Raw genomic sequence first — 21,597 nt, 5'->3', positions numbered from 1 at the left:
AGCTGGCAGTGCTGTCAGCACAGCCGAAGCTCAGGCCTTTAAAAAGCTTTTCCCTCTGGAATGAGATGCTGCAGAGCCCAACAGAAGACAAACCTATAAACAGAACTGGGACATTCTACCCATACGCTCTGCAGCAGCCACATGCCATTCAGGTTGGAAATAGGTTATCACTTCCAAAATTGTTTTGCGTTTCATTATATCGTAATTAAAACTGTAAATCCCAAAAGGAGCACAGTGTTCTCTGATTTAAATCTGCATTTATGGAATGTCACCCACTCCCATTTGATCTCTGATTATAATTAGAGTCTGAAAGACGCATACGAATTAAAATTAGGTGCAGAAATGATCTTAATACCCAATGAAAGACAGAGAGACATGTTATGACCTGAGTGAGAGATTTTAAAACTTTCTGACAGAATTACAGATATGGATCGCAGATGTATTTAGAATTAGCAAAATTAGAGATAAAATTTATATGAAAACATTTGAGATGATTAAAAACAAAAAGAAAAACAAGTAAGTCTGAAGCTCAGAAACTGCAAGTTTTAATAAATCAAAACTTGCAGATTAAATCTCTTCACTTTCTGTAAGAGGTGACAGTGGAGAGAAATTAAACCACAAAAGCAACAAAAAGAGCTTTCAGTGAACGAATGAAGCCAAATTTCTTTGTCACCATTATTTATTAGAGAAGTTACAGTTTCCACATGTTTATGGAGCGAATGTTCTCCTATTCCTGCCAGATGAACAAGGCGATAGTGTACATTGAGGAGATGGACAGCGTTGCAGATGTCACGTTCCCTGCAGTGCCTCATGTGGTGTCTCTCCTCATGTACGACGACACGGCCAAAACCCGAGACCGGCCCAGCCCACCCAACGGATACCCTGTTGTGTGTGTGACGGTGGGTGCCGTCCTGCTTCCTCTGGTCCATCCACTTATGTCCAAAATGTAACTTACATTAAAGTTGACTTTTAATCTCTTTCTCTTTGCTTCCAGGCCTGCAACCCAAAGTACCAGGACTTTGATAAAACGGGTTCCATCTGCTCTGCAGAGAACATCAATGACACTTTGACCCAGTACCGCTGGTTGATCAGCGCTCCAACCGGACCAGACGGAGTGACCAGTCCCATGAGGGAGGTGGACACCAACACCTTCTTCACCAACACCAAATCCATCACCTTGGACTCAATCTACTTTCAAGCTGGCTCCAGAGTTCAGTGCGCAGCAAGAGCCTTCAACACCAACGGAGACGCTGGCTTAGAACTGTCCAGTCCCATCTTTGTTATCAGTACAGAGGAAGGCGAGTATTGGAAGACGAATCTCTCAGTTCAAATGGATTCCTCTGTGAGTTAGGGCTGAAACGATTAATCGGATTACTCGTGATTAATCAATAATTGAAATAATCATTTAACTGGAGTATACAAACTTAAAAAAGTCATTTGCTGAAATAAGAACATTTTCGGAGTAATTACACCAAAACTGTATCAAAAATACATTTTGCATTTAAGATGAACTAAAAAAAAACCATTTGTAGATATGTTATACCCAAGATTGAAGTGGCATAGTTTTAGCTTCACCTTGTTCAAATTCTGTCAAATAAATCTTCTATTAATCACCTTTTGCTATCCAATTATTAATCAGTTAATCAATGAAATGGTCACCAGATTAGCCATATACTGTATTGATGTCTAGTCAAGGAGTAGGGCTTAGATTTTGCAACAAATGATCAAGCGTACACTATAAGAATGCCATATTGTTGTCTGTTAGGCGATAAAATGTTCATTTTCTCATTTACAAAATAGACCAAGTGATTTGCATCTTTAATGTATTTTTAAATATTCTATAAAATGTGTCTGATTAATCAATTAATCTTCAAAATAATAATAATGGTAGAGAAATCAATAACTTAAATAATTGTTAGTTGCAGCTGTACTGTGAGTTAATTCATTTTTAATTGATTTTAATGCCAGGAATGTGTCAGCCTCACATCCCGGGAACTGTCGGAGCAGAACCCTTCTCTGCGAAGATCCGCTACACGGGTCCAGATGATCCAGACTTTCCCAACCTTATCAAACTGACCATCAACATGCCGCACATGGATGGTAATTATTTTCGAACACAACTATTGTTGTTTTGTTATATTGACCAAAATAATCTATGTTGAGTTACTTTTCCTTCCCCAGGAATGCTCCCGGTGATCTCCACCAGGCCTTTGTCTAACTTTGAGCTCACGCTGAGCCCGGACGGCACACGCGTGGGGAACCACCGCTGCTCCAACCTGCTGGACTTTAATGAGATCCAAACTGGTTACGGCTTCATCACAGATGCAACAAAGAACCCTGAAATCATCGGGGAGACGTCGCCGTACCAGTACAGCACCGCCATGCGTTCAGCCAATTCACTGCGCTTCTACAGGAACCTGAACCTGGAAGCCTGCCTCTGGGAATTCACCAGCTACTACGACATGTCTGAGCTGCTCAACGACTGCGGCGGTTCCATCGGCACTGACGGACAGGTCAGCTGGTTCTGTTTTACTAAAGGTCCACAGTTTTGTAATCTCGTGTGATGTAACTGGTGGTTTAGCCATGATAGTATAGGTTGTTTGCCGTAATTCACAGCTGGAATAATGTTCTCAGCCTTGCAAAGCTTCCCCTTCTTCCTTCCAATGCAACGATGATCTTCAATCTTGGTTCCACATTTATTATTGTGCTTCCTTAAACAGGTTAGGACAGGTCTATGGGCTACACAAAACAGGCACATTACATTTTTGCACAAATAATTTTTACATAATGAGATTTCAGTTTGGTCAGTTCTGCATATTTTGAGCTCCTTTCAGAATGAGCTGTTTTAATGCCTCTGTCACTGCAGGTGCATCCCTTGATACAAAAAAGGAATGCTGTTACTGAATTTATGGAATTGAATTATTTGCATCTTTTGTGTATTTCAGATCTTGTAAGCTGAAGTGGTAAATGAAAATCTGCAAAATGTGCCATTTTGTTAATCCTATTAGTAAGAATAATCAATAGGACAATCAATTACTAATATAATTGTTTGCTACACCAAAGTATTCTAGACTAAAATTTGAGGTAATCTGACAAACACCTAAAACTTGGACCCAACTGGGTCATCAACATGAGAGAGTAAAGATGAAGGTGTTACAATGTCCGATGGCACAACTACGTAAAAGATTGATGGAGTCCTACAGAAAACTACTAGATTACGTTTTTGCTGATATAAGTGGCTCTACAAGATTTTTAATCCCTTTGGCTTCATTTTTGTGAATAAATAATAACATTTGTGTGTTTTGTACAGTTGAGATTCTACAATATCAACTGTGATATTGTATAGTTGAAAGAAGCTGTACTTCCTTTTCAATATGAACTGATTAACTTTCCAGGATGTTCTTATTTCCTACCATCTAGGTGTTGAACCTGGTCCAGTCTTTCGTCACTTTGCGGGTTCCTCTGTTTGTGTCCTACGTCTTCCACTCCCCTGTCGCTGTTGGAGGCTGGCAGCACTTTGACCTGCAGTCGGAGCTTAAGCTCACCTTCGTTTATGATACGGCCATTCTGTGGCAGGACGGCATCGGCAGCCCACCTGAAGCTGAACTACAAGGTACTTCAACTCTTCTCTGCTGGTCCCTGCCAAGACAACTGTAGCTGCGTTTCCATTACAAATCTGTGCAAATCTTTCTCGCTATTCTGCAAATGTCGTAAAAACACAATTTCGCAATCGTGGTGTTTTCATGAAATAAGAAATGTCCTTAAAAATCATGATAGCGACAGATGTAAACAGTTATGCTGGTGGAGCATTGCAAGAGCGGCTATGTAACTTGTAGTTGCCAATTTTACGGAAGTGGATCCAGCTGGATCCAGCTGCACATTGTCAGAAAAAGCAATTGTCAGATTACCACTTCCTGTTTTCTTCATGTTTCCGCCAGTAGCAACATCCAATTGTTGACTCGTGAGATGCAAGAAAACTGTTTCGGTTGCAGTTTTGTCATTTATATCTATTTGATACGGCCAAAAAAAATCTTTTTATCGAAAAACGTGACGTTTTTTTTAAAAAATTGGCCTGTTTCCATTAAGCAAATTAATTTTTGTAATTTCAATTCTTTGCTAGCTGGAAATGCAGCTAATATGGTAAAACTGAGAACATTGTATTGTTATCTTCTGTTGCTATAGGAGCCATGTATCCCACCAGCATGCGCATAAATGAGGAGGGACGCCTGGTGGTCAACTTCAAGACCGAGGCTCGCTTCAGGGGACAGTTTGTTATGTCTCATCCAGGTATGAGCTTGGCGCCCTCGTGCATACATTCATACCCTAAACTTGTCCCGAAGGATAATTCTGTACAAGCAGGAGCATATTGGGTTACTCTGTGGCCAACATCCTCTCTTCATCTATTTGTGGAGTTCCGCCTCAGGGGTCTTTCTCTTGTGAAACTGCCAAAGGTCATTCAAGCAAATGTTGAAGTGACCCTGCAGCATTTACAGTTGCGAAGCCTGTGGCTCCAAGAATGCCCCTATAAATATTAACAGACTTGCTGTTTAGATTAGGTATAATGCTGCCCGTATTTGTATTTGTCTTCAGGAACCAGTGTATCATCCATGGTAATGTGTGCTGACATTCCCGGACTGACCTTTACCCTCGCTTTGGTCAGAACTGAACCGACCTACAACCAGCCCATGCAGCAGTGGAGTTTCGTCTCAGATTTTGCAGTGAGTCATTTTTTTCCACCCTTAAAAGGAGAAGCAGCTGAATGCTCCCAACGATTCACTGGGCGTCTGGTTTGTAGGTGCGGGACTACTCTGGGACCTACACAGTGAAGCTGGTTCCCTGCATCGCTTCGCCCAATGGGGAGTTCAGCATCCCTCCTGTCTGCCACCCGAGAGAGCCGCTCACTTTTGACATGGACATTCGCTTCCAGCAGGTACATCAACCCCATTAGTTAACCAGGGCACAGTTAAGCAGAACGAGTTTTTCTTGGAGCAAAAGGAAATTGAATTGTGTTGTGCACAGTATTGGCACTACAGCAGGCCTTGATTCTCAATTCCAGTTCTTTGCTGAGATTTGAATTGGGGTTTTTTTAGTGGTCGTTCATACTGTTACTTAAATATGGCGTCAATAAGACCTTCTGTGTGAATGCTTTACAACTCCAAAGCCTACCTAGATAAAATTGGTTTTAAAAAAACACATTGGAACTTGTTTCAATGCTAAAAAGTGGAAGATCCTTAATTAAAAAAAAGTTTAAGTCAAGTTATTTGATTAGCACATTTCAGCAACAAGGAAGTGTTTACACTATAAAACAACACTACAAAAACCAAATGAAATTCTGAATTATGAAGTCTCTATAGATGTAATTGTCCTTTAAAAAAGATGCTGGTTGGGGCGTGCTGTGGTGGCGTAGGGCGTAGCGCGACCCACGTTTGGAGGCCTTGAGTCCTCGACGCGGCCGTCGCGGGTTCGATTCCCGGACCCGGCGATATTTGCCGCATCTCTTCCCCACTTTCCTGTCAGCCTACTTTCATATAAGGGACACTAGAGCCCACAAAAGACCCCCTGGGGGGGAGAAAAAAAAATGCTGGTTAAGAGCAAAGCGCCAGACTATCATCCAGTTTTTGGTGAGTGAGAAAAGAGAAAAACAATGAGCTTGTTTTAATATATCATGCAATTAAATGATTTATTGCGACAGGCGTCGTAACAATTATGGAACTAACACTAAACATCACATTTTGTCAAATGCCATCGTCAACTATAATGATCACTCCTAACAGCTGGGTTGTTTAAATGAACTGTTTCGCAGTTTTCTTGAAGCTTGTTCCAGATTAGTGGTGCATAAAATGACTTGGTGACCTTGATTTACCTCCAGAGTAATGGTCTGTTGGATGTGTAATCCTTCTCTTGTAGGTGAGCGACCCAGTGGCGGCTGAATTTAGTCTAAACACTCAGATGTTCCTGCTGTCTAAGAAAGAGCTCTGGTTGTCCGACGGCTCCATGGGCTTTGGAGAAGGAACTGATGCTGCTTTTTCAGAAGGTTGAACACCACTGCCATCTAGTGGCGCCACAGAATACTACAACCTTTATGATTTATAGACTCTCTCACACGTCTGCTGTCCTTTTGTTTCAGGCTCCACGATTTACGGCCGTGTTATGGTAGACCCTGTCCAGAACCTGGGCGACTCCTTCTCCTGCAGCATTGAGAAGGTCTTCCTCTGCACTGGGGCGGATGGATACGTCCCCAAGTACAACCCTACCAACAGGGAGTATGGCTGCCTGGCAGACGCTCCCTCTCTGCTCTACAGATTCAAGATCTTGGTAGGATGCAACAAAATTTGAGGTATTTTAGAAGATTTGTTGCTGTTACTTGTTGTAATTTTAATGTGCGTGGTTCTTCAGGACAAAGCCCAGCCAGAGACTCAAGCTTCAGCATTTGGGGACGTTTCTTTTAAGGCCAAACTGGCCCAAGATGCATCTGGAGCTCAAACGTTGGTCACACAACCAGGGTCAGACGGTTTCATGCTCTCTTCTTCACCACTTTTTCAGGTCCGTGTCTCTCAGACCGATGATGTCCAGCAACAAAATGTGGAAAAATGTTTTTTTCTTTTCTTCTGAAAACTTGAAGATGATGCATCTCTCAGGTCTTTGTTCAGTTTTCCTCCTGCTTTTTAAAAACACACCTCAAAAATACTATATCTTACCAAGTATTTTTGGTCTACTTTCTAGTGAAAATAGTTTAGTACATTTGAAATAAGACAAAACCAGCTAACACGTAACTTCAAGAAGTAGAAGTTTGTTCTAGGTTAATAATTCTTAAATATTGATTTAAGAAAAAAAGTACTAGTGCCACTCACAGATTGGAAATAATAACCAATTATCATTAGCACTACCTATAAAGTCTACAGTCTTCCTTATCTCTGCTCTTGAGGGTTCAGCTAATCAGCTCCAGCAGAAATAAATGATGAGTGACGAAAGTGATTAACAGCACTAAGATCCGCCTCCTGGCGCTGATTGGTTGTTTCTTACTAAGTGGTTTCTTACTAATTTCTGCAGTTAGTACTGGGAGCACTGAGGGAAGACAGCTTGAGTTTTTTTTCACAGATTATATGTCTTATATTACACTGTCACAACAAAATTATAATTTTAACAAATATGTGAAAACCATATTTTTATAAAAGTTACTGCAGCTTTAAGAGGGAAGAATAATAGAAATATTTTTGCTTTCTTTTCCAGGTGGCTGCTGGTCGGGAATGGTTCATCCACACTATCTACACCCTCCGCTCCAGAGAGAATGCGAATCGTCACATTGGCAAACGCAGCGTGGAGTACCTCCAACACAGCGTCTCTTCGGTCGCGCAGCCTCACGTCTCGAACGCAGGCGGTCGCCAACGCAGGGCCGCCCCGGCGCTCTCCGGTCCCGCTCTGGTCCAGGACATTGGCATCAAAAACAACCGGGGCACCAACATCCAGCACATCGCTCTGGACCGATCCGACCGCATGGTGGTGAGCCAGCGGCAACCCTGGTCGCCCAGCGGTGACCGCCTCCTGGAGCGCCCCCTGCTGGAGAGCTCGGGCAGAGAGCCGGCTGACACCTCCTTCCTGCCCATGCTGGTGGGAATCGCAGCTCTGATCTTGCTCATCTGCCTCATCGCCATCGTTGTCATTCTGCTGCTGAGGCGCAAGAGGAAGGAAAAGGAAGCTCAGTTCCCTCCGTACGCCACTTCCTCCTCATCTGCCTACTCAGGCTACAGGCCTGCAGGCATGTGGAGCAGTTCAGACAGCTCTGAGGTCTAAATGCGGGCTCCGATTCTCTTCATCTTCAGTCTCCTCTTGAAAAGACTGCAACAGTCTTCCTCACCACTGTGCCTTTGATTGTAGCACTGGATAAAACCGAGTGCAACGTGTGGACAGCGAAGGCTGTCGGCGCTCAGCGCCCTCATGCAGACAGCGTCCCAGCTTTGAGGCTCATTTTAACACTAGTATTCTGTAGGTTGTGCCTTGATGAAGCCTTTTCAGAATTATGGAAATATGTGGATTCTACCCTAAAATACTGGCCTTGTTTATCTAATGTCCTGCTGTAAAATACTACAGTTTATCTTGTGTTTGCAGATGCATGCCGTACACTGCAAAAACACAAAATCTTACCAAATAGTTTCAGCCTAGTCTCTAATGTAGTTCAAATGTCTTAGTATTTCCTGAAATGTGTAGGAGCTTGTTTTAAGTAAATAATCCTCTAATGTTGATTTTAAAAGTACTAGATCCACTGGTAGACGATTTCACTTATAACATGGGAAAATATATTATAAGTGAAACAGTTTGTCAGTGGAATTGCAGCACATTTTTAAATCAACATTAAAGAATTATTTACTTAGAACAAGCTTTTATTTTGCTGATAAGTTGCATGTGAATTAGTTTTGTCTTATTTCAATAGTAAGACATTTTAACTAGAAACGAGACCAAAAATATTTGGAAAGATTTTGTTTTTGCAGTCTAGATGAAACAAATTTACAACTAAATGGAAACTTTCATCTCAAAAGACAATTTTTCTATGCATAACTTTTATTTTATTTTTTATTGTTGCAATTCATTATTGAGTTTTGTGACGAGCAGAGTAAAAAAGACTGAATGGACAAAGCAGATCTGAATGAATGTGATCAAATGTTACGTCAGCTGATTAATGGCACTACATTGTTAAAGGGATTGTAAATGCACCATGAAAAACCTTTGTTCAGATTGAGCTGTGTAAATATTAAAGGAGGGTTACATTTAATTTTTCAGTTTTGTTGAGCAGTTCAAGAAGAAAAAGAAAACATTTTCATAAGGAAGATATTAAAGAAGCAAAATGCCATTGGTAACAAATCCCAAGCTTTGGATAAACTACACTTTTACAGCCAAATAAAAGGTCATTTTTTCCTTTAAGAAGTGTCTTATTTAAAGAGGGATGTATTTGCTCCTTTCTTTATTACTGAATTGTTCCTTTTCATAAATGAAGGGAGAAATAAAAACTACATTTACGTGATGATTTCAAAATTTTTAAAACTGCTTTGAAGATCTAATCCAATGCTGCTTTGTGTACATATGGGATTGATGACATCACGAGAGTAGAGCTGAACATCCAGCACTATGACAGATGTGCGACTTTTGTTAGATTTAGATTGTGAAGCATTCAACTAGGCCTGTCTCTTTAAGACACGCCCCCTTCAGTAAGTCTGTGCCGTCCATTCATGTCGTTTACGACCATTCTTAGGAGCAGTTGCAGAATGAGTCAAAATGCTTACGAGTCAAAGAAACACTGGGTGTGTTTTCAATGAGGTAATAACATACGAAGCTGAAAAAAAATAAAAAATAAATAAAAAGTATTTTATATAATACGTAGGGTTATGTATTTTCCAGGCACTTAGTGCCATTTTATAGCGCAATCAGTGAACTATTACCTTCGTTACATACCAAAAATAACTGGTTTTGACTTCGCGCCTTGAAATGGGTCTGTCTCTTTAAGAACCTCCTACAGTTACCGACTCGCCTCCTTTTTCAGCTCATCACAACAATGCTTCTCCATGCCGTTTGGACTGTTCCAGAACCAGTTTGGACTGTTCCAGAACCAGCTGCAGAATGAGTCAAACACTCTGGGTTTGTTTTTGATGAAGGAATGACATTTTAACATGATATAAAGCTCTGAAAAGTTTAATTTACATAATAATGCCCCATTGAAAAACATTTTAAAGAGTTACGTATTTTGCAGGTACATATATCAAAATCAACTACATTCCCTTCAGTTGTTATATATCAAAAATAACTATTTGACTTCGGATCATAACTGTATCCGTCTCTTTAAGAACCTCCTACCGGTTCCAACACGCCATCATGCTTCTCCAGTCCGTCCATTGATGCCATTTGTTCTTAGGAGCATTTGCAGAATGAGTCAAAATACTGCTATGGGTTTGTTTATAATGAGGGAATGACATTATAACATGACATAAATCTAAAATAAAAAATGGAGTCCATGGCCTATTCTACTGGGGGCAAATATGATCTAAAGCTTAATTTCATAGAAAAGCCTAACTAGAAGTTTTAATATAAAAAGGGGAGATTTATTTGTGATGCTCAAAAAGACATTTTTTACTCCAAAGAAATGCAAGAACAGATGTTTCCAAAAAAAAAAAAAAATAATACAAAGGGTACATTTTGAGCAATGGAATGCAGTGCAACCAAATGGCATAAATACAATTATTTCAGTTAACATCTAATAATAAAAAACAAACAAAACTACCAAACAAAAAATCTAAACCAGCACAGCTGAAGTGTTCAGGTCAGTGACGACAATGCAGGCCCATAAAGTAACACTTCCCTAAAACAACCAGAGCAGTTGGGGTGGATTTTAAACACAGTACATCATCACAGCCTGCAGAACAGACGGAAGCTAGGACTAATGACGCTGGAGCTGGTTGACATGGTAAAATTCTCAACTTTTATTTTGTGAGCTGCCTCACAACTTGAGCTTCTTCCTGCGTCCTCGGCCGTCGGGGGTTCCCTCTGCTTTACGTTTCTGCGCCTGGAGGAGAGAGAGATGGAGAAACGCTTTCAGTGATACTAAAAATGAGTGATGTCAGTAAAACTGCTAGTGATGGATGCAAGTAATTATTTCAGTAATCAACTAATAAATTTTTCTGACAATTCTACAGATTTCTCATTTAACCACTTCATTTACCAGTCATTAAAAGATGCAAATAAATAATTGAATTCCTTTATTAAATAAGAAATTAAACATTTTATTGCCTAAAAGTATACCATAGCATTCCCTTAGTAAGTCTGAACCAGGTGAAGCTAAACTATGCCACTCGAGGCATTTTGCCTAAAATACATTTACAGATATTATTTTTTATCTTAAATACAAAATGTAATTCTGGTTTGGTTACTGCTCTGAATGTGTTGTTTTTTCCACTAAATGGCATTTTATTTGAATCTATACACTCTAGTTTAACAATTAATTTATGACTAAATTAGTTGCTGATTATTCCAATAATCGATTAATCATTTCAGCCTTCGCACAGATATTCCATCTATCTAAGCTCCGACTTACTGAGCTGCTCTTTGGTCCCCTCTTCTTTTTCTCAGCCTTCTCTCTCTCCTCCAGCTCCATGTTCTCTCTCTCTATCAGTGTGATCAGAGTGTTGCATCGCCTCTGCAGCTCCTACATCAACAGAACAAGACCCTAAAGTTTTACTTGTGTCAACCAACACAAGAGGTAAAACAAAAATCAAGAAAGCTCTACGAAGACCGAATTCACCATGGCTGTCCTGGACTTGAGGAACCAATCGAAGCGGAACTGGGGCGAGTTGCGGATGCACTGGCGGAGCTCGTCGTAGACGCTCTCCTTGTCGAAGCCCAGCTTGTGCAGCATGCAGATGAGGAAGCGGTCTTCCTCCTCCGTGTAGTTCTTGCCCTTGTTGGTGCCGTAGGAGATGCGGAGCTGATGGAAGGGAGCCTTGTAGCGTCCAATCTGCACACAGGAACATGTTGCAGGGTTGGGACACTTACCACAGCAAAATTAAAGCATTTTCAAAGTAAGTTTTTTAACTTTTTCAACACCACACTTCAGAGATATAAACAATACAAATGAACTAAAAAAAGATAGTTTTGATTTACTAATATTTATTACTGTTAATAATATCTTGTTATAGTATTCTATATTCTACAGAAGGAAGGAGGTGAGCCTAAATAATACTATTTTAAGTTTTGAAATGTCTCACTCACACACACACTGTACAACTGACTGGTATGAGAAAAAATAACATTAATGACCTTGTTTAAAGTATAAAATATAAGCCAACCTTAATTTCAATTACACAGATCAATAGGTTACTAAAAAATTAGAAATAATATTCATTATCCTGAAACAATCCAAGCAAATCATGTTAAAATAAATGACCTTCTGCTCAAATCAAATGCTTAAAAACACAATATACAAAGAACAGTTATAAATGTCTACAAATATTTTCGGCAAGTTTTCTGGCATTTATTAACTAGAAATTATTTCTTTAATTCTAACAGATCTAAAAAAAATAATAATAATAATTTTTGGTCTGATTTATCTTCAAACAGTGAAAGAAAAAAAAGATGGTGTGTCTCGATTAGGTGCATGAAAATATCTGGTTTCAACTGTAAAATAGCGCTTTCCAAATTTAGCTTTTTAATCAAATGTTAGATTGCACTTTATTGCAAATCTGTTCAGTTAAAATATCAAGCACTTCCAAGAACTTTATACATAAACGAAGCACTTTCAAAACCTGGAAATTTGAGCATTTTCAGGCTCGAAGCCTGATGTTGAGCTGCTACTTCAAACCAACAGATGGCGGATCACCTTCGAGTCCAGAGCTTTCTTGATGCTGATTCTTCTCTGAATTCTGGCTTCTCCTCTCTCGATCTGGGCCATGATCTTTTCGATATCCTGCAACTCGTTGCAGCGCTCCCAGAAAACGGCTGCAAAGAAATAAAGAATACACACAAAGTTAGAAAAATACTCCACAGAACACTAAATACATATTTAAATTATTTATATGTATTTATTAATTACCAGAATATTCCATAACTTCTTCAGGTGTTTTCCCCTCGACTTCTCTGGCAATGTTCTCGATATCGTCTCTTCCCCATTTCTCGTTAGCTTTAATGAACTGGTTGAAGTCACGTTTACTCCAAATTGTGAATCCCTGCAAGAAAAAAACCCAAAAACTGATGAATGTAGCAAAGCTCCATGATGTTTCTCATCATTTACTCCTAAGAAACATAACTATGCTGTGCATTGTAGAATTATATCAAAGGAATACAATTAAATTGATTTTTAAATACTTTTTTTAATAGCTTTGTGGAGAATATTAGAGGTCAAGGTGCAAGTATTTATTAAAACGTACAGTAGTCAGGAAATACAGTTTGGTGAAACCATAAATTTAGATAATAGTTTATTTGTCATGTTTTGCACTTTTTAAAATTTGAAAAGTATCAAAAGAAAATTTCATAAATTTCCATCCTTAGAGACTAAAATACCATCTGACTTGAGTCTAAAGTCTGATCATGTAGGGTTTTTAATTAATTTATGTTTTTGACTTGGAAAAAAGGCTAAAAAACAATACACAGTGCTTTTATTTTGAAAATCCCGACAGAATAATGACAGAATAAGATGCGAGTTTGTTTTGTTGTAATCAGGGTTGTTATGAGTGAATAGGAATATATCTGGTGAATAAATCAAACGCACCATTTTACAGAATATGCTCATTCCTTTCAGAGCTGCAGCATCAGACTGACTTTCTCTTGTGCTTTCACAACCACAAGAGAAAGTGGTTCTGAAACCATAACAGATCAAAGTCTCACTACGAGTCAAGTCGCAGTTCTTTACAGACTGACTCCGTGTTAAACCAGCCGATCTGGGTGAGAAAGATCTCTACCTGCTGCAGTAGATTCTCTTTCTCCTCCAGCTCCTCCTCAGTCAGAGCTTCGGCCTCGTCGATCTTGGCCTGCTCTTCTTTTTGGACCTGGGCCGAGTTGGGGATGTCGGGATTACGTGGAACCTTGTATCCGATGGTCTTTCTGTAGAACAGGATCTCCTTCTCCAGAAGCTCAAACAGACGTGGAGGGAAGAACTGGAAGTCCTGAACGTTTGGCTGCTTCGGCGGACGAGGAGCCTGTAAAAACATGGAACACATTTCCATTAAGGATAAAACAATCCTGCTGTCCCTCTGCATTATACAGGGTTCATACAATGTAAAATTCAAAAGCACTTAGAAGGTAAGTTTTCAGACTTTTCCAGTACCACACTATGAAAATAAAAACAATGCAAATTAACTAGTGTATATATAATTTTTTACTATTATTAATAATGTCTTGTGATAGTATGCTACATTCAAGCTTTTGAATTCATAGATTGTCAAAAAAAGTTTTCTGGCATTTGACAAACAGAAATAATTGTGGTAATTCTAATTAAAACAAAAATAATAATAAAAATAATATCAAAATAAATCATATTAAGGTACATTTCTGCTCAACTTAAATGCTTAAACAAAATATACACAGAAAGTCACAAAAAAACAACATTTTGCGAAACCTTTTCTGACATTTAGAAAAATGAAATAATGTAGGTAATTTAGCTTATCTAAAAGAATAAAAACTTAATCTGATTTAACTTCAGACACCAAGAAAAAAAAAATCTGTCTTTTTATTAGGTGTATGAAAATATCTGGTTTTAACTGTAACGCTTTCCCAATTTAGGTTTTTAATAAAACAAAAAATTGCAGTTTGAACATCAAGCATTTTCAAGAACTTTGTGAGGAAATCAGGCACTTTCCAAACCTTGAAAATTGAAACTCAAGCATTTAAAGCACCTTTGTGAACCCAGATTGCTAAGTCTTGATGTTAGTAGAGCGATCTGGTCCCACCTTGGGTGCTTTGGGCTCACTGACTCGCAGAGCTTCCCTGAAGTACGCATCTACGGCGTAATTGGCTTTCCGTTCTCTTTTGGGAGGCTCAATCCAGTTGGTGATAACCTGTAAAGAAAAAAAACAAACCCAAGTTTTAAAATTTTACACATGGAGTACGACAGCTGCTGCTGGTCAGGATTTTTACCTTTTTCTTCTCTCTGTAGTCCTCTCCTTCAAACGTGTACACGCTGGTGTTCTCGGTGTCCATGGTGAAGTTCCTCAGTGTGCTTTCACCCAGAGATGACAGCTTCTCTTTCATCTCCATGGTCTACCAGAAAACAATCACAGGTTTACATTCACAGGAACCTTTTAGGAACATTTTAGGCTCATCTGAAATGCGACTCTGCAGGATTCACCTTTCTTTCTCCGCGCTCCAGGATCGCATCAATGTCATCGTCTGTGATCTCGCTCTCTTTGGAAGCAAACACGTGTGTGGCACCGTGCCGGATGATGGACAACATCTCGTCTTTACCCAGCTTGTTCGCACTTGGATCCACAAGTCTTCCTGTAAACAAAATATATTTTAGTTTTGCTTCCTTATTCCACTAAATCCACTCACAGAACGGACACGAGGCTTACCCTGCTGGATGACGATAGAGTCCAGGCGCAGCTTCATCTCAGCCCTCTCCACGATTCTCTCCTCCACAGTGTTTTCTGTGATGAAACGGTAAACACGCACCTGCTTCTGCTGACCGATTCTGTGAGCTCGATCCTAAAAGGCAAACCAGATAGCTCTTAGTCTTTCTACTATCTTCAGTCAGAAACTAATTAACTGCGGCCGCGTTTGAAAGCAGAGCGCTCACCATCGCCTGCAGGTCGACTTGGGGGTTCCAGTCCGAGTCGTAGAGAATGACTACGTCGGCTGTAGCCAGGTTGATGCCCAGACCGCCGGCCCTGGTGCTCAACATGAAGATGAACTTTGTGCTGTTTGGCTCGTTGTACGCGTTGATGGAGACCTGATGGCATTAGAGAGAAACCGTTTTGTTAAGAGTCAAATGATACCAGCAGGGTTTCCCTTTAAAATACATTATAAGCCTGATGGTAGGGGGAGCCCACCAGTGACCACCATGTTTTTGTGATAAAAGTTGACAAGAAATTTGATTATGTGTTTTTGGAATCCATTATAATGTCTTAAAACAGGCAAACACAAAAATTACACAATTAAAATAATATTTTTTTAACTTCAGTTAAATCCTAATCTTAACTATGTAAGGCAGGCCACATTTAAAAATAAAATAAACATTGTTTTTACGTATTCAATACACATGAACATTATGTACCTGTCTTTCTTCGTGTGGAGTTTGTCCGTCCAGACGGCAATACTCATAGTTCTTCCACATGCAGTAGTCCTCCAAGATGTCCAGCATCCTGGTCATCTGACTGAAGATGAGCACACGAGAGCCTAAACAAAGAAACAAAACGGCTTAGGACCCTCGGAAGTCATCCATCCATCTTCTTCCGCTTATCCAAAGTTGGGTATCAGCCTAAGTAAGGAGGCCCAGACTTCCCTCTCCACAGCCACTTGGGCCATCTCCTCCGGGGGAACCAGATATACTTAAACTCCTCCACTTGGGGTAGGACATCTTCCCAGACCCAGAGGAGGCACTCTACATTGTAAAGATCTGAAGCCTTTGGAAGAAAACTGAACCTTTCAAGTCTTTAATAAAAATAATTTCTGTAATCCATTTACTCTTCCAGACCGTGTTAGTTTGATATGAAAAGCCAGCTTAATGTTAAACAGCCTACACACCCTGCTCCTTCATTTTGGGCAACAGCTTGTCCAGCACCACCATTTTGCCGCCGTTCACCACCAGGTGGAGGTCGGTGGTGTAGGGCGGGCCGGGCTCCGCCCCATCAAACAGGTACGGATGGTTGCAGCATTTCCTGAGCTGCATGAGGACGTTCAGCAGACGCATTTTGTCCATTTTGCCTGCAGAGTTGAGGATGTCGATGTCCTTCATGAGAATCTTTGTGTACCTGATGGGTGGAAATACAGCCGATGTCGTTAGACATTAAGTTCAGATCAAATTTAATGCCAAAGAATCTTGAAGCTTCGATGCTCACCACTCTCGCTGCATTTTACTCAGACCCACGTAAATCTTGATCTCTTTTTTGGGAAGCAAAGTTTTCTCGACGTCTGCTTTGATACGACGAAGCAAGAAAGGACGCAGCACCTGAACAACAACAACAACAACACCACGGCATTTAAAGGGATATTCAACCCAAATAAACACTTTAAAAGAATGAGATTTACATTAAATGTTTGGAACTTACGGTGTGAAGACGTTCAACCAGCTTCTGGTCGCCCAAGCAGTTGTTTGTGTCAAACCATGAGTCGAAATCCTAGAAAGAAATTAAAACTTGATAAGTAACCTGATGCATGAACTTGGGTTAGGAGACAGAGGAGAAAACAGGATGGAAGTAAACACCTCTGATGAGTTGAAGACATCAGGCAACAGGAAGTTGAGCAGAGCCCAGAGCTCATGCAGGTTGTTCTGAAGCGGCGTTCCAGTCAGGAGCAGCCGGTTGGTGGTTTTAAATTCACGCACAATTTCTGACAGCTGAAAAACATGACATAAATTATTACTGTCATTAACAACATTCTACATTCAAACTTACTAATTTGAAGTTACAAAAAACGTTTTCTGGCTTTTAACAATTATAAATAATTTGGGTAATTTTAACTGAAATAAAAAAATAAGTTTAGCCTGCTTTAACTTTAGACTGTGAAAAATATGTTCATTAGGTGTTTGAAAATATCTAGTTTTAACTTTAGTAATACTTTTAAGTCTTTACTCAAACATTAGATTTCACTTTATTACAAAAATGTGTAGTTTGAATATCAAGCATGTTCAAGGACTTTATGCAAAAATCAAGCACTTTCCAAACCTTTAAAACACCTAAATGAAATTCAAGCATTTCCTAGGATTTTCAAGCACCCATGTGAACCTTGAAGAGGGCAAAATGTCAGCAGCTCCTGACCTTTGACTTCTCGTTCTTGATCCTGTGAGCTTCGTCGATGACCAGGTACCTCCAGTTGAACTTCTTAAACACGGCCTTTTCAATGATGAGCATTTCGTAAGACGTGACGCAGACGTCCCACTCTCCTGGCAGCAGAACGTCTCTGATCAGGGCGGTCTGAAGGAAACCAATCAGAACCCAAATGTTTCGAATGACAGAGTTTTAAATCAAAAGCCTTAAATTAATCATTTTGTCACAGCTTACACGCTGATCCCGGTCTCCGATCAGGCAGACGGCGCGCAGAGAGGGCACCCATCGCTTGAACTCGTTCATCCAGTTGTACAGAGTGGACTTGGGGACCAGCACCATGTGAGGACCTGGAATGTTTCTGTAGTGCTTCATGTAACCCAGCAGGGCGATGGTCTGGAGGGTCTTCCCCAGTCCCTGAACAGGTTCAGAGAACATGTTGAAGGCCAGAAACTAACTGGAATTACGGCTGCAACTAACCATTATTTTAGTTATCAACCGATTACTTTTGATGATTAATCCGTTTAATCCCAAATTGCTTCCTAAAATGTAAGTGCATGCATTTCAATCCTTGGACCTCCCCAACACATATTTATGAATTATTACATTTTATGTTGGTTATGTTAGTGAAAATATAAGTTGATACTCTGCAACAATTGTAGCCGGTGGGATTAAATGGGTCAATTGGCATAAATGCATATTATTCATTTAAGCCTTTTTTATACAATATTAGCAACACATTAAAAGATGTGAATAATTCAATTCATTTTTAAAATAAGAAAATATATACTTATTGCCTAAAATGCAAAGACAGCATTACTTTAGTGAACATTTGATCTACAGTGGAAAATAAAAACTTTTAACATACAAATGTGAAAGTCCAGCCTTTTCTGCTTGATTTAACATCAATACAATGGAGGACAAATAGTTGACTATTAGCTGATTAACAACTGGATGATAAAAGGTGTTTAATGGGAGTTTTTTTTTCACAGAATTTGAACCGGGTGAAGCTAAAATTATGCCACTTGAGTTTTGGGTAGAGTATATTTACAAAGTTTTTTTTCTTTTATGTCATCTTAAATGCAAAATGCATATATTTTGTACAGTTTGGGCTTAATTATTGCTCTGACTGTCGTATCAGAAAATTGCCCTTTTTGAGTCTGTTTACTCCAGTTAATGATTAATCAATAACTAAATTAGTTGACGATTATTTCAAGAATCGATTCACTAGAATTAATATTTTCAGCCCTAACTAAAATTCACCCACATGCTTTTATAAACGAGGAAATACTGACCATCTCATCTGCCAGGATGCCGTTGATTCCATTTTCATACAGAGAAATGAGCCAGTTCAGACCACGGACCTGGTAGTCCCTCATTTTTCCTGTTTTCACATCTGAAATGAGACGCAAGAAAGCGGTTAACCTGAAGAACAGCTCTAAAATTTCCTTCAGCTCTGAAAGACGGTCTGCGCTTACAGGAGGGAGACTCATCAAAGCGAGTGCACACATTGGTGGTCTTTGTGCTCTCGTTGAGAAGCTCTTCGTCCTCCTCTTGCTCGGTGCGGCGGTGCCGGTTGCTAAAACACAGAACAGGAAATGGGTTTAAGTTTCCGAAGGTTACAAAACAAGCCGAGTTTTTGGGCCAAATACTCACTCTCCAGCAGAGAGCAGGTTCTGCTTCTCGTCTTTTTTGATCCGAGGACGGCCCGGCTTCATCTTCAGGGGGGAAGTTGGGGTCTTCTGTGCAGCTGGTTGGATGAAATGTGCAAACAGCTCCGTTTGCTTTAACAGATATTCAAATCTGTTGGTTCGGTCAGTTTGCTGCAACAAACAGGAAGGGAAGTCTCTTCACTCATTTACCCAGAATCACAAGTCAGATACTTCGACTACACAAGATAATCTATTTACCACTTTCTCCTCATAACCTGGAGTGGATTCTTTAGTCTTAGATGATGAAGAGGAGGATGCATCTTGTGCATCAGCACCACCTTCTGATGAGGATTCTTTTCCAGCATCTGAAGAGTCTGATTTTTCCTGAAGCACAAGATTATAGATTAGATTTGGAATATTTTTTTCATATTTCAAATTCCATAGGATCGACACAAATAAACTGATGAGGAACAAGACCTCAGCTGCTTTCAATAAAAATAAATTATTTAAAAATGTATTATATTTACACTAACAACCTGATGTCATGTCATGTTTTAAGAGTTATTACTTTAGAACTGAAAAATGATTATTAGAACCTAAGTGCCCTAAATAATAGGCATCATAATTGAAAATTAATAAGTTGAATCAGCTGGTGTAACACAAGACAATAAATTAGTGATCATTTAATGTCATATTAGTCTTAGCAGGACTAAATTGTCCAATTGACAGTCCAAAGAGCACAATTCTTATATAATAGCAGCAAATCTGGTTTTCTCATTTGTTATAAATTGCCTATTGTCTTTTATGCAAAAAATAAATAAATAATACAAATGCACATTTTGTTGATTTTTTTTATTACAATACCCGTTTGTAATTCTATTTTATACAAATATGCAATTTTCAATAACTGCACAGTACTATTTGTGTTATGTTGTAAATTTGCCTTCATTATATAGGTTATTCTTATTTTTATATTTCTGATCCTAGTTTTAATACTCATGCTTCTATTTATCTATAACTTGCTGCTGATACACCAATTTCCCCACTGTAGAACAATAAAGAATATTTCTATTTATTGTGCATTTTACCTAATAATAAAATGTGGACTACTGTGGCGACTTGTGTGCAGATTTCAGCTTTAACGGCGACTTAATTAGTACATAGATACATACATTTTGAGTTGTTTGTGCTCGTCTCAATATATCGTATTTTGTTACATATGAAAGGCCATATGAAGTTAGTAGGATGCCGTTTTATTTGTTTTGTTTTGTTTTTTTGAAACACAACAGAAGGTGCGACCTATCCTCAGCAGTTAGCAGGTTTTTTCTAATCAGACTCATTGAAAACAAAGAGACTGATAGGAAAGTTGAGAAGTTATCCTCCTCATTGGTCCAGTTAAAATGTTTACATTTACAAGCACCAATATGACTGCGTGTATTTTACCAGTGAACAATAAATGAGGGGATAATTTTGGTGCAATAACTTGTGGAGTATAAACACTGCTTATGGGTAACGTTAGCTTGGGCGGCCGCTGGATGCATCTGATGCTGCTGCTGTTGTTAGCTAACTGTAGCACCCGTCGCGGAGAGCTAACTAGCCTGGATACCTCACATGAACACTCGCACAGTCAGCATTTAACACAAAGAGGACGGAATAACTTTCAAAGCGAAGAGAGGGAGCATTAATGACAACGGTGGTGTGTTTGAAAAACATTTAGTCAGTGATGGGAATAGTTTAAACCGTGTTACCTCCGCTCCTCCGGCTTCTTCAAGTTCAGTTGGTTCTTCCCGCTGTTCAACGCAGTTTTCGCTTTCGGACATTTTGACGGAAATTTCTCTTCAGTTCAGAGATATGGTCGGTTAATTAGTGCCTTAATATATCTTGTTGAAACGACCGTTAATGTTTTTCCTGAACCTTAACGGGCTTAGTCTGAACTACTGTTTATAATGAAAGACGCGCCGGTTGAACAGCCAGCACGCTAGCAAGGTTTTTCTCGCGCTACAAAGCTACCCGGTAAACGTGATCTCTCGCGAGACTTGTAAGTGCTGCTTTCGCGGACCCTTGAAAATGTCACTAAGACTGACCTCGTATGGCATACACACCTTACAGTGCTGGAAAAATATGTCCCCCTTATATATATTTTTTGTCACACTTAAAAATGTCATATTGTCAAAACATCCTGTATAAATATCACCCAAGTAAACAAACAAGAAGCAAAAAAGGGAGCCAACAATAAAACACTTTTCAAATTATGATTCAATTATTCAGTGAAAAAAACTATTGTTCAAACAATACAATACAATACAATAGTGCATAATATATTTATAAGCTACACAAAACACATTAAATTAAAAGAACAAAAAAATTAAGGAAGTAAAATTATCACATAAAAAATTACACTTTCTAACTTTGCACTCGGAAATTCCGACTTGCGATTATGGAAATGAAACGCACCATGCGTTTAGTGTGACGTAATTCCTAGATCCAAATTC

General features: G+C 39.4%; 2 protein-coding genes across 2 annotated transcripts in view; one reads left to right on the top strand and one right to left on the bottom strand.

The window, feature by feature from the left end:
- Positions 1–9,016, top strand: part of frem3 (Fras1 related extracellular matrix 3) — a 37,716-nt gene extending 28,700 nt beyond the window's left edge. The window contains exons 13-24 of the mRNA XM_032562907.1: positions 741–899; positions 995–1,298; positions 1,969–2,100; positions 2,182–2,513; positions 3,421–3,613; positions 4,183–4,287; positions 4,591–4,718; positions 4,796–4,930; positions 5,908–6,034; positions 6,128–6,315; positions 6,397–6,543; positions 7,231–9,016. Coding sequence (XP_032418798.1) covers positions 741–899; positions 995–1,298; positions 1,969–2,100; positions 2,182–2,513; positions 3,421–3,613; positions 4,183–4,287; positions 4,591–4,718; positions 4,796–4,930; positions 5,908–6,034; positions 6,128–6,315; positions 6,397–6,543; positions 7,231–7,791 — 2,511 coding nt within the window. The 3' untranslated portion in view covers positions 7,792–9,016. The remainder of the gene's footprint in view (positions 1–740; positions 900–994; positions 1,299–1,968; positions 2,101–2,181; positions 2,514–3,420; positions 3,614–4,182; positions 4,288–4,590; positions 4,719–4,795; positions 4,931–5,907; positions 6,035–6,127; positions 6,316–6,396; positions 6,544–7,230) is intronic.
- A 1,050-nt stretch (positions 9,017–10,066) lies between these two features.
- On the bottom strand, positions 10,067–21,122 carry smarca5 (SNF2 related chromatin remodeling ATPase 5). Its single transcript, XM_032562908.1, has 23 exons — positions 20,854–21,122; positions 19,364–19,489; positions 19,110–19,276; positions 18,932–19,032; positions 18,749–18,849; positions 17,691–17,870; positions 17,448–17,603; positions 16,895–17,026; positions 16,740–16,808; positions 16,530–16,639; positions 16,216–16,442; positions 15,746–15,867; positions 15,269–15,421; positions 15,045–15,177; positions 14,822–14,970; positions 14,611–14,733; positions 14,424–14,531; positions 13,437–13,673; positions 12,572–12,704; positions 12,359–12,477; positions 11,285–11,497; positions 11,078–11,188; positions 10,067–10,549 (listed from the first exon to the last, which is right to left on the bottom strand). Exons 1-23 carry the CDS (start codon positions 20,923–20,925, stop codon positions 10,484–10,486), a joined length of 3,108 nt encoding a protein of 1,035 aa, XP_032418799.1. The 5' UTR covers positions 20,926–21,122; the 3' UTR covers positions 10,067–10,483.
- Between the last annotated feature and the right edge of the window lie 475 nt (positions 21,123–21,597).

Source organism: Xiphophorus hellerii, chromosome 5, assembly GCF_003331165.1.
Source record: "Xiphophorus hellerii strain 12219 chromosome 5, Xiphophorus_hellerii-4.1, whole genome shotgun sequence".
Taxonomy (NCBI): domain Eukaryota; kingdom Metazoa; phylum Chordata; class Actinopteri; order Cyprinodontiformes; family Poeciliidae; genus Xiphophorus; species Xiphophorus hellerii.
Note: the sequence above shows the minus strand (reverse complement) of the source record. Positions and strands in the feature narration are given on the sequence as shown.

Coding starts and splice junctions, on each gene's coding strand:
- smarca5 (XM_032562908.1), bottom strand. CDS start 20,925: ATGTCCGAAAGCGAAAACTGCGTTGAACAGCGGGAAGAACCAACTGAA. Junction 19,490..20,853: donor AAGAAGCCGGAGGAGCGGAG/GTAACACGGTTT, acceptor CTTGTGCTTCAG/GAAAAATCAGACTCTTCAGA. Junction 18,850..18,931: donor CTTTGATGAGTCTCCCTCCT/GTAAGCGCAGAC, acceptor GTCTCATTTCAG/ATGTGAAAACAGGAAAAATG.